The following is a 14,641-nucleotide window of genomic DNA, read 5'->3' as shown; positions in this document are numbered from 1 at the left end:
AAACAGATCAGTGAATTAATGATAGGCACCCCACAGTTTAAACCTCTGGGGCATCTTTTGGAGACATCGCTGTTGTAAATTATTAACTCATCTCTATAATGAAAAGAGACCGTATGAACAGCAGGGCTCAGGACACAGGGTTGATTGTACAGGTAACAAAAAATACTGTACTTTGTGTCTCATTTACTTATTTTAGGTTTTTTTACTGGACAGATTTCAAACAGTCAAGTTGACAAATTATATTCTCTTTGCACAACAACATCAAGACTCTAGTACTTACTGGTGACACGCCCACTGGATCATTTAGCTTTGGAGTTATTCAGGGTGTGTTAATCCCACTAGCAGAAAGTTTATGGAATGTGTCGGAACTGAATGAACCAACAAAACACTTTTCTAAACCATTAGTGAGGTAAAAACCCCTTTCTATAACAACACATGTTAAATTTTTAAATTAAGTTCTACACACTTTAAAGTAATAGAAGAGAACTATTTAACCATAGTCAAACTGAGCTACAAGACGTTAAACAAGTAATTTCCCAGGAACCATATTTAAACCCAATTATAATATGATGAAAAATACTTATATGTGGAGTATAATATACCTTTCGCAATGAGAGGCTCCTTATATCACAAGCTTCTGAGTCTTCTCTATAACTCCCCACATAGTGTGTTTGTCCTTCTCTGGGCCTTCCCTTCCCTTCTGTTAAGTTTCATTTCTGCTCAATAGCTCTGCCAGTCACTTCCTTTATTGAAAGAGGCATGTCAGCATGCAAATGAGCAACCAAATCATCTGTGGCTGCAGGGTGTGTGAGCAATCACACAGATCCATGTTGGAAGAGTTTCCAATCCTTTAGTAAAAGTACAATACCACCACTGGAAATACTACTAAGTAAATGGTCCTGCGTTAAAAACCTTATTTAAGTTCAAGGTATGATGTCAAGTATCAAAAGTTAAAGCAACTCATTGTGCAGCACAAACTTCCTGTTAGTGTTTTACTATTGTTAGGGTGTTTCTGATTAATATTACTTGCTGCATTGATGTGTATTGTACTGCCATAGTTGTTTAAGGCTGAGCTAAATTTAACTACTTTATACTACTGTTTGGGTAGTAGTAGCATTCATATTCTATAAGTCATCATGTTGTTTGGTAGCGTTGCTAGTCCGCGACAACCTTAAAAGTCAACTTTTCATGATCGGCCCTACTTTCAGCTTTAAAGTATCAGAATTGTCTGACCCCATTAAGGCTTAATTATTGAGTTTATCAAAAAAATTCTAATTCAAAATCACCAAATTAGGAAAAACATGGTTTTCTTTGGATAGGAAGGGTATGAAAAGTTGTAATATAGTTCTAGTAGTGCTACATTTGCCTGAGTAAAAGAGAGTGAAATGTATACTGCCACTATAAATGTGTAGAGTGGAAGCATAAAGTTGCATAAAATGGAAATACTCAAGTAAAGTACATATACCTCAAACATACCTAGTAAATGTACTGAATAAATTACTTGTTACATCCCTTCACTACACAAATAAAATATTGATTTGCCAATGCTTTGCTTGGACACTCAATGAGGCACTGTCTATTGCTCAATTGTTAATGTTTGACTGTAGACTGAAAGTATATCCCTAAGTTTCACTTCCAGTGTTTGAGGCAAAAGTTGACTCCGACACAACAACAAAATATTGATCATTATTTTTACTCAAAAATGTACTTTATTGTTTTGCATAAGTACATTGTCTAGGGTTTGACATTTTATTCATTCATCCAAAAGCCTTAAACATTTACACTGAAATACTGTACTGCATGTGAGCTCACAATGCCCTTAAAATAAATTACATTCATACAATACATTCTGGAGCTACTGCCACACCCTGGAGTTTTAAAAAAAAGAATTAAGCAATAATTGTAGTTGTTGAGGTTTCTTTAAATCTGTACAAATCATCTTTAATATTTCATAGTGCACATAATTGTTATAAATGAACACAAACTGATAATAGTTACCATTCAACAGGGAATACATTTAAATGAAACTGAAACAAAAGTTTGACATTTTGGGAACTAAGCTTATTTGCTTTCTGGCCAAGAATTACATGGAAAGATCAATACCAGCTTATCTTAACAGTTAGCCTGGCTCCCTTTCAGTGATAATAAAATTTGCCTACCAGCAGCTGCGAAGTTCGGTAATTACCACACCTGTTTAATCCACACAAAAGCTGACGTGTAATAACAACAATTTGCGTTTTGTTAAAATGGCCCAAACAATTTCTTGGCTCTGAGAGGTGACTTCCTGGAATCTCTGTTTGGATGCCTGACAACTGCTCAAACACAAAACCCCACCACCATGAAACGGCAAATTCTTGTTTTTACACAAACAAAATATAGCGCCTCACTATTGAGATTTAGAGGTTCTAATAGGGAGATTTTGTTACAGTTTCCAGTATTTATGCAAAATTAAATAAACAGACTAGCCTTTGTATTTAACAGAGAGATGTGGGGGTGATACTGATCTTCTCATCTAACTTTCCATGGGAAAGTGAATAAGCATATTTCCCGAAAGGTCAGCCCATTCTCTTCAGGCAAACACACCAACCAACTAGGTATGGTGCTGTGGAGTTTTAAACCCTTTTAGAAAAGAAAAAAACAACTTCAGTGCTTTTGAAGGTCAGTCGTCAACAGGTTCGTCCGATCCTTAAGATCAGTGTGCAGCAATCTCTGTAGAGACAAGAGAGAGACGGATTTAAAGGACTAGTCATTGCTGTGCAGTGTTTGATGTCACAAATTAATAAAATTAAATTAAAAGAAAGGAAGCAATTTCATTGAATGATTTTGTGGACTTTAGACCCTGACGCTGACCTGTAGGAAGTGGAGGTTGTCTTCAGTCTGCGAGAACTGCTCCAACTCAGAGTTTCTTCTCTGCAACTCGGAGATTTCTTCTTCCAGTTGTCGGGTGAGCTCTTTATTTTGTGCCCAAGCCTCCTTTGGATTTTCTCCATTGAGGTCTGCAGAGATCTTGATTTTCTCAACTTTACTCAGTCTCTCTTGAATGGCTTGCTGAAGTTTCATCTTTCTCCTTTTTAGTTTGACCTGTGGGAAAAAAAACATTACGTGAGGAGAACTGCTGTTAGTGACAAGCAAAAAGAAACAAATCCTCCTTGTCTCTCAGCATTAAAACTTTGAAACATGTTTCAGTCAAAACTCATCACTGATGTCAGTTTGGTCTTTAAAAGCTGATGCACAACAGACCTGCTTTTAATTCATTTTGAGACCCTTCAGCCAATGCATGTAAGTTTCTCTTAGAGTAATTTATTGTGTATTTCCTCTTCAACGCTGCTATGATTGTTTTGCTTTTGGGATGAATTGTGGAAATTCTTTGTATAAATATGTGCTGAAATGAGAACGTGTTTGAAATAGTGTCATGCCAGTGGTTTTTGCTCGTTGTTCTCACAATTAGGACCAGATGTTCTCTAATAGTTGTAGCTTACTGTCATGGAAATAATATTTATTCTTCTCCTTCCACATTCTTTTGTTTTCTCTTTATTTTTTACTGAAGTTGAGTTTTTGATCACTCTGAAACCATTACATATGTAAACATATTTAATGCCAGTTTCCAGTATTCTGTATTAGTTTTATTTGTGTCTTGAAATCATATGTTAAAGGCAACTTATGTTAAAGAGAGATACTGACAGTTATGGGATAATGCTAAACTAATGTGACTACTTTAGCTGTCTGGAATGCAGCTGAACAGTATTTTAGCATTTAGATAAAATTCTAAGCTACTGGAGCACAAGTGGAGAGTGTATTACACTGAGAAATGGTGTGTTTTATTACTTATAATTTCATTTTTCAAGGTTGGTAGGTTATTTCATCTCTAAAAAGTTACATAGTCTCTGAAAAATCTTCACTCTGCAACTTTAAATGAGTTCACAGTCCACAGTTTGGATCAACAAAGTGCAGTTTATGTCTGTGAACAGCAATATGCTAGTGTTATTTAGCATTACACTAAAATAACTTTAATGTTTCCTGGTGTGGTGACTGTATCAGACTTTACCTTCTTCTTTGCAGCTTCCTTGTTGATAGAAATAATGTGATGGCCCCTGTGTTCCGACTGGACACACATAGCACAAATGCACGTTTGATCACTCCTACAGAACCTGTTTAACTGCTTTCCGTGCAGTCTACAAACAGAGTCATCCAGGTTCTTCACCACACTGATCAGAAGATGGCGCCCAAGATCTTCATTCTGGTAATGTGGCTCGAGATGAGCGACACAATATGAGGCCATGCACTCCAGGCAGGATTTGACTGCTCTATGCTTTGCTGGGCAGAAATCACAGGGAACCTCTCCAGCTTTTAAAGGCACAGTTGCTTCCTCAGTTGAGGCACCAGCATGTAGTGTTTGGTCTGTTTTGAGCTGTGGCCTGGTGGGGAAAATGGCCTTGCAGAGGGGGCACTGCCAGGCCCCATTGATCCTCCAGTATTCGCCTATACAGGCCAGGCAGAAGCGGTGTCCACAGGGGAGGGAAGCAGGGCTTGTGAACTCATCCAGACAGATGCAGCACTTAGGAGGCTCGGACATTAGGTCAATACTTATTGTCTGCTTTTGCATGTGGGCGCATGCACCTCTGGTCTGTTTTGGTGTGGTATCAGCATGCACAGATGATGGTGTATTCCATTGGTTGTTGAATACAGTATATCTGTACAGAAAACAAAGTATCGTGTTAGCATACATATGAATTACAGTACTTCTTTGTCAATTTGGCTTTGATGACAGGAACCCAAACCAGCTGAACAAGGATGAGTACAAACAGTTTATGTCAGTCTTTATATCGCTTGACAGGATCAAAAGCTCAAAAAGTGTTTTATTTAAATGTACAATTACAAGTAATTGGTAGTGGCTAACTATTTAATTGTTTCGCCACAGAAGAAGAAGCTTGTAATTTGCACCCCTGCTACAGAGACAAGGACTGGTATGTGCCTGGACTATGTATTGTAACAGTACAATACGGAGTCCAAAGGGGACTGGTATGAGTTCAGAAGGGACAGGTGAACTCATGGGCAGTGAGAAACTACAGTTGACCACAGTACCTGATTCACAACTTTAGTAACACCTGCAAAAATTGCTTTGAATGTATCGTTTTTTTTGTTTTTGTTTTTGATACTGCCTTATACGTAAGCGCCAAGGGAAGTGGGTTAACGACGATGACTGTAAAAGGCTCAACAGTGAATCATATCTAAATTTACGAGTGAGTGTCATTGATCACAGGCTCTCACAGCAGCCGCAGGCATCAACAGAAGCGGAACACCACCCCTCTCCTTTGTGCTCCTTTTTGGCTAACCTACAATGCTGATGAACTGCTTTAATTTCTTAATTCAGAAAACATCACACTGCATGCTACGTGCAAGGTTCATCCTGGTGTTGGGTCAACAAATATAATAATTAAAGACAATATATGAATAAGACATGAGTTTGATAAGTAAGTAATGGATCACTCATTACAAACTGTATGGTTGTCAAAAAATAATTAATTAATAATTACACACGCTAATCAATCTACTATTAATAGAGCAGTAGCTAATAATGTCATGCAAATAAGCCTCTTAAATTAGAGCCTCAGCCTCTCATTAACCTTATTAGCAGTCGAGTTTGGGTGCTTGCAAAACTTGACAAGGTGTACGAACAAGGGAGGTAATATTAAAAGTGAACACATCATCAGCTGGGAACCTTTATTGTTACAGCTGTGTTGGCCCATGACCCCCGTCTGGACCATCAAACAACTATTTTTAAGTACTTTTATATAGGCTTATATAATTCACACTTAAATAAGACTGTATGTGGCTGTTTGTAAGCGTCTTAGGTGTTCCATGGTATGGTTAAGAGGAGTGGTGTGTGATTTTAGACCAATCAGCACTGCCGACTGAGTGAGCTGAACGGTGTTACTGGTGTCGGATGTAGGTAACACCAAACTGAAGAACAGTATGTATGATATAGATAACAGAAGAACCACAAACAAGTGCTGTATCTGAAGAAAACACACCAGAGACAATCCTAGAGAAGGAAAACAAGGTCACCATGAACCAACCTCAAACATATCCATCTGCCTCTGGTTGTTGTGAGTCTACAACCAAGGCATAAATTGAGAACTGAAAAAACCAAACGATGGAAGGACTTACTTGCCCAGACATCAAGAGAACCTAGAAAGTCTGCAAAGCTGCACTGAAAGACCAGCAGTAGAAGTTCTGAGGTAGGAAGCTGCTGGAGTCTGTAATAATATTACAGGATCCAGCTGTGGATTCAGGCCCCATACAGCCTCCCACAGTAGGTGAAGGCATGTGCTCCAGCTTTCGCTGTAGGTTTACTGGCCGTCTTCTTTTTAATGGCACTCATCCCATAAAACAGCTCACCAACAGCTGCAGGTGGGGTGGAGAAGGTTTGCAACAGTGCAGCAAAGTCAAAAGATTATTGACAACTACTGTTGCTGTGTGGACTTTCTCCCTGTATCAGCTTGGGTTTACTCCGGGTACTCCACTTTCCCCCTTTATACTCTCAGTTTTGACAATAATATTGCTGAATTATTATTATAGTCTCAAATTAGAGTTACAAGACAAAGTGGTTGCTGACCCTGACACACACTCAAGCAGGCCGTAACTGTTTACAGAGAATATATGCATCCTTACCAGGGTCCAAAGGTAACACAGGAGGGAGTATACGGTACAATAAGGATTCAATAAAAAGTATAATTTTCCTTATTTATTTCTTTGCATTGTTTAGTTTTGGGCCCCATTACAGTGTATTGAGTATTACAGGAGTATTGTTTTTTGACTGAAAAATACCAATACGGATAAACATTTTCCTTCTTCAACAAGTAGAAGCCATGACACAGTAACATCTGGAATGAATAATAACCTTCCAGGTATGAGTATTCATTACTGGCATCCAGTCAGAAGGGTGGTGAGAATACTACGTCAGAGCCATGTGGGATTTTCAAAATATTGCAATATCGCCTGTCCAATCAGATCAAGTATTCTCTGTTATCCTGATCAAATAGACGGCCATTTGATTGCTGCATTTGTCAGAAGTTTAATACAGTTAAAGGATTTACAGTGAAAATACATTTCTGGTTGTGGATTTATGTTTTATGTCATAATGTCCTGAGTAGCTAAAAATGAAACTGATTCACTCATAACATACATGAACTTCAAACAATGTGATTAAGTATTAGTTTAACAATCAGCTTGTTATTTCCATCTGACTAAAAATCTACAGCAAACTTTCCCTATAAATACAGGAGCTTTAAAATTAAACATAAAACTCACATACCTTTCTTGTGCATCTACCGACTTGTCTTTCCTGAGGCTCTAACAGTGTTGTGTTACGCTTATCGGTTGGTTCCTCCTGTGTATAGGTATAGGCACACCTATCACTGCTGGGAAAGAGGGCGGCCCTCTTGGACTCTGTCATTTCCTTGATGCTCATAAACCCATATACACCTGGTAAAGTAGGTGGCGAAGTTTCCTCATCACAAATTAGCTGCAGCTCCAAAAAAAGGCATCACAACCACGCAATATGTTTCTTTTAGTACAGTAAAAACACAAAGACACATCTAAATACCTTACTCAACCTTTATTCTACTGAAGAAAGTCAAAACAACTTGTCATGTCATGATAGCATTGCACAATTGTTTACTGGATTGATTATACCTTCACCCGATAAGGAATACTTTGCATTCATTTTAAAGTGTAAAGTGTGAGTTGTGTGGATGTTATTGATGTGAAAAGACCTTTAGCTTAACCCCTCCTCCAAACAGCAATTGGTCAAGTAAATGTGATTACTTGACCAGTCAGAAATGTTCAGCACTACAAGCCAAAGTTCTTGTACTTTTGGGAAGTACTATCCCTGAGAAGAGCAGAATAGAGTAGAGTAGAATATCACCTTTGGTCTCCCCTGATCAGATAAAAAACACAGAGACGCAGCCTTACTACATTATACTGTTGTTTGAGGGGAACGAATGAGAGAAAGGAAATATGCTTGATCTTACACAGAGGTAATAACCAAAGTCTCGGATTTCTTTCCCTTGCTGCACAGATAGAAGTAGGGGAACAGTTTCTTTGCGAAACACTCTCCTGTGAAAGAGTAAATGTTCAACTTCCTATCCACATCATAGAAAGACACTCTGCCTTCATTATAGTCCAAATACACTCCTATCTTTCTTGGCCTGGGACACAGGTGAAGGACCGTGTATTTTGTACAATGAATTCGGTAATCAAAACCTCTCTTTCCTATGGCGAAGAAGCCATTTTCTTTTTTCAGAGTGATCTTCCCCGCCCTGTTTACTGTTTCCTTGGCAACACCAACGTCCCAGTCACCTCTCAGGCCCACTTGGACTTCCCAGTAGTGGCGCCCAGAGGAGAAGCCCTTTGTCCCTAAGATCATGGGATAGTCAAACCTCTTGGAGTCATCAGATGATGATGGGCTTGCAATTATGGAGTACTTCAAACATTTTCCAAATTCACACACCACAAGGAAGCAACCAGCGGTGGCTGGGTCAAAGGTGACCGTCTCTGAGAAAATGATAGTTGGTTGAAGCTCTCATCTTTAGTAATAGTAAGAGAATTTAATGAGAAAGAAATTTAATGTATTTATGATCTCACCTTTATATTGTCTCATCTTGGTCAGTTCTGTATGTGAAAACACAACACCACAGTTATGGAAAACTCAGAAAATAGAGACATCTTCCCTGATGAAGTGAATGCAAAAGATATTTACCGGTTTCTGTCAGAGTTTTCAGGTCTGCTTGAAAAGTGTGTACAAGATGAGTCATGGCTCTCCTCACTGTCTGCACGCAGAGGTCTGAATAAACCCTGATCTCAGACCAGTTCTTCGTGACTGATATGGTGCTCAGGGCCTGCAAAGTCTGAAATGATTCACAAAAAAAAACCACATGATCATTAGTGGCACAGGGCTATTTTTAATCTTTTTCTAAAGTCATCCATCTGCACCCAAGCAGACATTTTCCTGCAGTCCTGTGTCTTCGACATTTTATGTGAAATTTTGAGAGACTCCAGGCTTGGCCAAGAAGTAGACCCAGCACATTACGTAATGTGTTGTTCTTACACTTTGGTTTTTGTATGGACTAAACAAACGTATAAAGTATAACCTGAGCTTTAGAGTTGCTGGCATTTCTACCTTGTTTCCAGTTTTTGTGCTAAGCTAAGCTCAGTGGTGGAAAGTAACTCAGAAATTTGACTACTGACAGCTTTTTCGGCCTTGGTGTAAATTCAATTTCATTAGATGCTAATTATTTGTCTAATTATATATATGTTCTGATCCCCATCATTATATCAAACTGCGTTCTGTGTCAAAATTCTGGGAGTTTTGCTCTGAGGGAAACAAGGTGACAAATAATGTGTTGACTGACCTGCAGGAGGTGAAGGTGGTTGTCACTTTGTGAAAGCTCCTCCAGCTCAGAGCACGTCCTCTGCAGTTGGAAAATTTCCTCCTGCAGCTCTTCGATCATGGCTTTGTCTCTGTCTTGTGATTTTCTGAGCTTCTCCTCAATATTCCTTTTTAGTTTAGTGTGTGCCTCTTGTACACGCATCATTAGAGCATTGAAGAGCGTATTACAGTCATCAATCTCTTTATTTGCCTTTTCCTAATAACAAATAAAATGATGTCATTAGCAGAAATTTATATTCAAGTATAAAATTGTACACATGCAAAAAATTCCCCAGAACTCACTCTGCTCATTTCAGAAGAGTATGTAAATTCCTTTATCTTTTCCATTCTGTCTTCAATCATCACTTTGATCCTTGCTTCCTTGGACTCAATATTTTCCTATCATTTTGAAAGGACAAATGGGGTCAGCCAGTCAATTCTTAAGTTAAGGTTGAATTTACTCTTCAATGCATTTCACTAAAATTGGCTCTTACTTTTTGTCGAGCCCCTTCCTCTTCAACAGGCACAGTTTCGTGGTCTCTGTGGTCTGTCTCACTGCACAGCAGACAGATGCACACCTGTTCATTCCTGCAGAAAAACTCCAGGAGCCGCTGGTGCTTCTCACAGATCCTCTCCTCCAGGTTCTCCACCGGGTCAGTCAGCCTGTGTCTCATCAGGGAGGGAACTCTCTGGTGAGGCTCCAGGTGAGCCTCACAGTACGAAGTCAGACACACTAGGCAGGACTTCAGGGCCTTGAATTTTATTCCTGTGCATACGTCGCACGTCACCTGCCACGGTGCATCCGCACTTTCAGGTGTCTCAGCTTTCCTCTTCTTTATTTGGACTGAAATCTCCTCAATGACCACATTTGTGGATATCTCAGGCCTCACATGGAATCTTTTATTACACACTGGGCAGTGGCATAAACAACTTTTGTCCCAATGCTCGTTGAGGCAGGTCTTGCAGAAGTTGTGACCACAAGGTGTTGTAACCGGGTCGCTGTAGACGTTCAGACAGATCGAACACTGGAAATGATCCTCCGGCAATGAAGCAAGGACACTGAATGATGACATTATGGAATCTCTGTGGGGGAAAATGTGTTTTATATTTTTAGTATATGTGTGCTTGCAGGCTTTTTACATCGGGTTTAACAAGACATAACACCATATATTTGCTTTGAAATGACTAAAAACCCCAAAATGAGTGGGAAAATAGCAAAAAAGATAGCTATGTATATGTATATAAAGTCTGTTTTTAGACTGTTTTCAATGCTAATCTTGACCCGCCTGATGACTCATATTTACATGAATCAGCTTGCACATCCGATTTCTACATGACATTACAGTTCTGCATTTTAAAAGTAAAAACAAAAGTAAAATAGCAAAATTAGTTGAAAAAATGACTCACCTGACTGTAGTCAGTAGTTCTTATGGAAATGCCCGTGGCCTAAACTGTCTCTGAGATGACCATACGCAGCAATTGTGACACCACAAACAATTCAATACTCATCTCGAGACGAGCTCTGAGAAGCTGAGGCAGCTCCACTTACTTTAGTGGGTGTGGTTAAGTCAGACAGTTTTGCTGAAACGAAACTTAAAGCACTTAAAGTCCATGAAGCTGGAAATAATGACATTTGAGAGAACATTTATTGTTAAAAGTCATAAACAGTTCTCTTTAGCATACAACCTTTAAAGCACCTCAATCAACATGCAATTATGAAATCAGAGATCTAAAAGTTAGACATTTTTTCAAATGCGTTTCAAGGAATAGTTCATTTAAGAACCTTCTTGCTGTTATATGGGAAGATCAATACCACTGTCATGTCTATATTTGTCTGTGTGTTTGTTTGTGTGTGTGTGTGTGACAGCTAGCTTAGCTTAGCATAAACACTTAAAAAAAAACAGGGGGAAACGGCTAGCCTGGCTCTGTGGTAAATCCTCTTACCAGCCTCAACAAAGTTCACTAATTAACAAGATATATTATGTTTGTTTAATCCATGCAAAAAAAATTAACATTCTTGAACATAACCTTCCTTCAGTTTTTGTACTAAATAACTACTGTATTCAAAAACAAGATATAATTTGTTAATAAGTGAGTTTTAAAGGTGCTGCTGGATTTTGTTGCCTTTTGGACAGATCCAGGCTAGCTGTTTCCCACTGTCTTTATGCTAAGCTAAGCTAATCAGCTGTTGGCTCTAGCTCCATATTCAGTGTACAGACATGAGAGTGGTATCAATCTTCTTATCTAACCTTTGGCAAGAAAGTAAATAAGCATATTTCCCATAATGTCAAACTATCCCTTTATTCTTTGTGCAAATGTTGTATTGTGTATGTATTAATATATTTGTTGCGCTACACTTTACAATAAATAAACATTCAAAACACATAGAATAAGATTTCATCAAAACCGGTACTGCTACAACAAAATACAGTCAGTTTTCACTTTCAATAGGGGGTTTCAGTGTTGTTTTTACTGGTAAACCTGTTATTAGCTTTGCTTGATCAGGCTTTTCTGGTTCACCGGGCAAATGACGATGGTATCAGAGGATTTGTCACAGCAGTAGAGGTAGAAAAAGGGAAAGATCTTCTCCATGAACGTATCTTTGAAAGTGTAAATATGGGTCCAAGCCCTCACGTCATAAAAGGACACTTGCCCCTCCTCATAGTCCACATACACGCCCACTCGCTTGGGCTTGGGGTCGAGGGGGAGAAGTATTGGCGGGGCAGTTGACACTCGGTAGCCCTGGCCTTTTTTCATGGCCAGAGCCCAGTAGCCCTGGGTAGTGCTTACAGCGATCCTGCCCTTCCTTTTAACAGAAGACCTGGCCACACCCAGGTACCAGTCGTCCTTGTCCCCCACTTGAACTTCCCAGTAATGTCTCCCTGAGGTGAAGCCCTCGCGGCCCAGGACAATGACCACTGTGTCGAAGCGATCAGGGTTGTCTGGCAGGTCCTGCCATGCACCCAGGTGTCTCACCTGATGTCTGTCCTGAGAAAGCTGCAACCAAGGGTTGGCTGACTCAGGGTCCAGAGTGACGTCCACTGCAGAAAAACAAGACGTAACAAAGTGTTTATGTTTTTGAAGTTTTGATGATGAAATCAAACCAAATGAAAAAATCTAAAGTTTACCTGCATATTTCAGAATCTTCTTGATCTCTGTAAAAAAAAAAAAAAAAAGAAACAGATACACTGTCTTAAGCTTTTTCTGGTGATAATTTTAATTTGAAATCAAAATGAACAGAAACACATAAAATATATATTTGAATGTTAAAGGAAATCCTACCACTTTCAGCCAGCTTGCTGATCATTTCATTTAGCGTGGCCTCCAGTTTGGACATGGATCTTCTGATCATGCCTACACATGTGTCAGTGGGAACACTGGTCTCAGACCAGTCTTTGACAGAAGGAGGAGTGCTAAGGGCTGGGAAGTTCTACAGAGAGATAGAGCACAAGACATGACTCAGAAACAGGTTAGTTAACACAATAGCATATCCACAACTTTAATGACGTTAATGACGAAGTTATTTATAAAGAAACAACATTGTAATATTATTTGAATAATATTAAATTATTGGCAGACTGTTTTTGTGCTTTTGGATTTTTTGGATTACTCTTCAGAACAGGAAGACAGCACTGTTGTTTCAGCATAAATAATTTAAGAGGCCTCTGATGTTCCTGCCAAAGCAGATGGAGGAAGAAAAGCCAATGGAATATGCCAGTATTATAGCCTATAGTAAGACAGTGGAGAAAAACAACAACAAAAGAACAGTTTAGACGGAAACTCTGGTCTTAATTAGAGAAGGACTCGCAAAAACGTTACGCCTGGAACGCAACAGAGATGCCAAACATCTCAATAATGGATAGATTGGAACTGGAAAAAAGTCTACACCTTAAAACGATTTTCAGAGTAAAAGCTCAACTCAACTTTTCTCATTAATACAAAATGCTCTCTTACCTTTAAGAAGTGAATGTGGTCAGTCCGAGCCATGTTCTCCAAGTCTGTGTTTCTCCTTTTCAGCTCAGCGATTTCCTGCTCCAGTTCAGTGATGAAACCTTCAGCCCACCTCTCCGTCTGCCTCTGCTTCTGCTCTATGGACAAAACTAGCTCAGCCTGAGTCTTCTGAATGCAGCGCACCAGCTCTGAGAAGACCTGCACGCTTTCCTCAATCTCTCTCTGAGTGCTGGCCTGAAAATACAGACAAAATATGGAAATCTATGTTGAGTAATAATCTCTTTTTTTTGTAATAATCCTTATTTATATGCATTTACTAATGGTATTAGAATTATAATATCTATATTTAATCTCAGGGGGACCCACTTTGTTTAGTTCCACAGAGTGTTTGATCTCTTCCACCTTCTTCACTCTGTCCTGGATCATCTCCTGGACGTCTATTTCTGTCCTCTTCAGCTGTGCCTGTACAACATGATTTCACACAAGGCTGATGACAATAACTTTATCTTTACTTTTACAGTTTACTTTTGTTGTTTTTCTGGTTTTAGGGACAAAAACATGTGGCATTGCTGATATGAATACACAACAATTGCCTATGCGTGCCATCAGGAAATGATTAATGTGTAAAAAAAAACTACTGAGTGGTAAAGCTGGAAGAAGCAAACCTAAAACATGTTGCATTGAGCCATAAAACCAAAGGTTTACAGGGTGCAATTAGATTCTATTTAAAGGATCAACCTTGTTAAGTTAGCAGGCTAGTTTTCTTTGACAACAATGGCAACACCATTATAGCATGACACAGGAATATTGTCGTTTCTTGGCGTTAAAACTACAATGCAAGACTTAAAAAAGCATAATTTTTGGGTGTTAAAGACACTAACTTGGTGTACTGTAATCAATAACTAATCAAAAACATTATTACATTACTTCAACTCAATTAAAGGTGCATTTAAATACCCATACGTCACATATTTTGTAATTTAACAAGTGTAGAAATAGTAAATAAGAAATTTTTGTTGAAAAAGCCGACAGCCCTATGACAGACTGACCATCTAGCAGTTAGCTTAGCCTCTGTGACAATAATAATAACTTTGGAATAATGAGGAATTGAATTTTACCTCTCTTTGTAAAAGGCTTTTAGCTAACCACCTCACATCCCAGGCCTGTCTTATCACTTCACATGGAGTCCCCATTATAATAATAATAATAATAATAATAATAATACATTTTATTTAAAAAGCGCTTTTCTGAATACTCAAA

At 38.8% G+C, this 14,641-nt stretch overlaps 3 protein-coding genes across 3 annotated transcripts in view; all 3 read right to left on the bottom strand.

The window, feature by feature from the left end:
• Window positions 1–10,955, bottom strand: part of LOC118338484 (E3 ubiquitin/ISG15 ligase TRIM25-like) — a 16,782-nt gene extending 5,827 nt beyond the window's left edge. Inside the window, exons 1-10 of the mRNA XM_035675782.1 lie at window positions 10,838–10,955; window positions 9,925–10,513; window positions 9,734–9,829; window positions 9,414–9,647; window positions 8,762–8,909; window positions 8,647–8,673; window positions 8,034–8,556; window positions 4,181–4,691; window positions 4,046–4,102; window positions 2,851–3,081 (exon numbers count right to left, since the gene is read on the bottom strand). Of these exons, the coding sequence (XP_035531675.1) occupies window positions 2,851–3,081; window positions 4,046–4,102; window positions 4,181–4,691; window positions 8,034–8,556; window positions 8,647–8,673; window positions 8,762–8,909; window positions 9,414–9,647; window positions 9,734–9,829; window positions 9,925–10,503 (2,406 nt within the window). The 5' untranslated portion in view covers window positions 10,504–10,513; window positions 10,838–10,955. The remainder of the gene's footprint in view (window positions 1–2,850; window positions 3,082–4,045; window positions 4,103–4,180; window positions 4,692–8,033; window positions 8,557–8,646; window positions 8,674–8,761; window positions 8,910–9,413; window positions 9,648–9,733; window positions 9,830–9,924; window positions 10,514–10,837) is intronic.
• On the bottom strand, window positions 1,741–8,027 carry LOC118337857 (E3 ubiquitin-protein ligase TRIM47-like). Its single transcript, XM_035674980.1, has 3 exons — window positions 4,046–8,027; window positions 2,851–3,081; window positions 1,741–2,709 (listed from the first exon to the last, which is right to left on the bottom strand). Exons 1-3 carry the CDS (start codon window positions 4,724–4,726, stop codon window positions 2,644–2,646), a joined length of 978 nt encoding a protein of 325 aa, XP_035530873.1. The 5' UTR covers window positions 4,727–8,027; the 3' UTR covers window positions 1,741–2,643.
• Window positions 10,956–11,057: 102 nt separating the features above from the next.
• The window catches only part of btr12 (bloodthirsty-related gene family, member 12), a gene marked incomplete in the record, with an annotated part of 24,093 nt that continues 20,509 nt past the window's right edge, over window positions 11,058–14,641 (bottom strand). The window contains 5 exon segments of the mRNA XM_035675781.1: window positions 11,058–12,471; window positions 12,559–12,585; window positions 12,713–12,860; window positions 13,385–13,615; window positions 13,748–13,843. Coding sequence (XP_035531674.1) covers window positions 11,918–12,471; window positions 12,559–12,585; window positions 12,713–12,860; window positions 13,385–13,615; window positions 13,748–13,843 — 1,056 coding nt within the window.

This window comes from Morone saxatilis, unplaced genomic scaffold (genome assembly GCF_004916995.1).
Source record: "Morone saxatilis isolate NCDOM2014 unplaced genomic scaffold, NCSU_SB_2.0 Contig4, whole genome shotgun sequence".
In the NCBI taxonomy this organism is placed as follows: domain Eukaryota; kingdom Metazoa; phylum Chordata; class Actinopteri; family Moronidae; genus Morone; species Morone saxatilis.
Note: the sequence above shows the minus strand (reverse complement) of the source record. Positions and strands in the feature narration are given on the sequence as shown.

Coding starts and splice junctions, on each gene's coding strand:
- LOC118337857 (XM_035674980.1), bottom strand. CDS start 4,726: ATGTATGCTAACACGATACTTTGTTTTCTGTACAGATATACTGTATTC. Junction 3,082..4,045: donor AGGAAGCTGCAAAGAAGAAG/GTAAAGTCTGAT, acceptor TTTTTCCCACAG/GTCAAACTAAAAAGGAGAAA. Junction 2,710..2,850: donor ACAACCTCCACTTCCTACAG/GTCAGCGTCAGG, acceptor TTGTCTCTACAG/AGATTGCTGCACACTGATCT.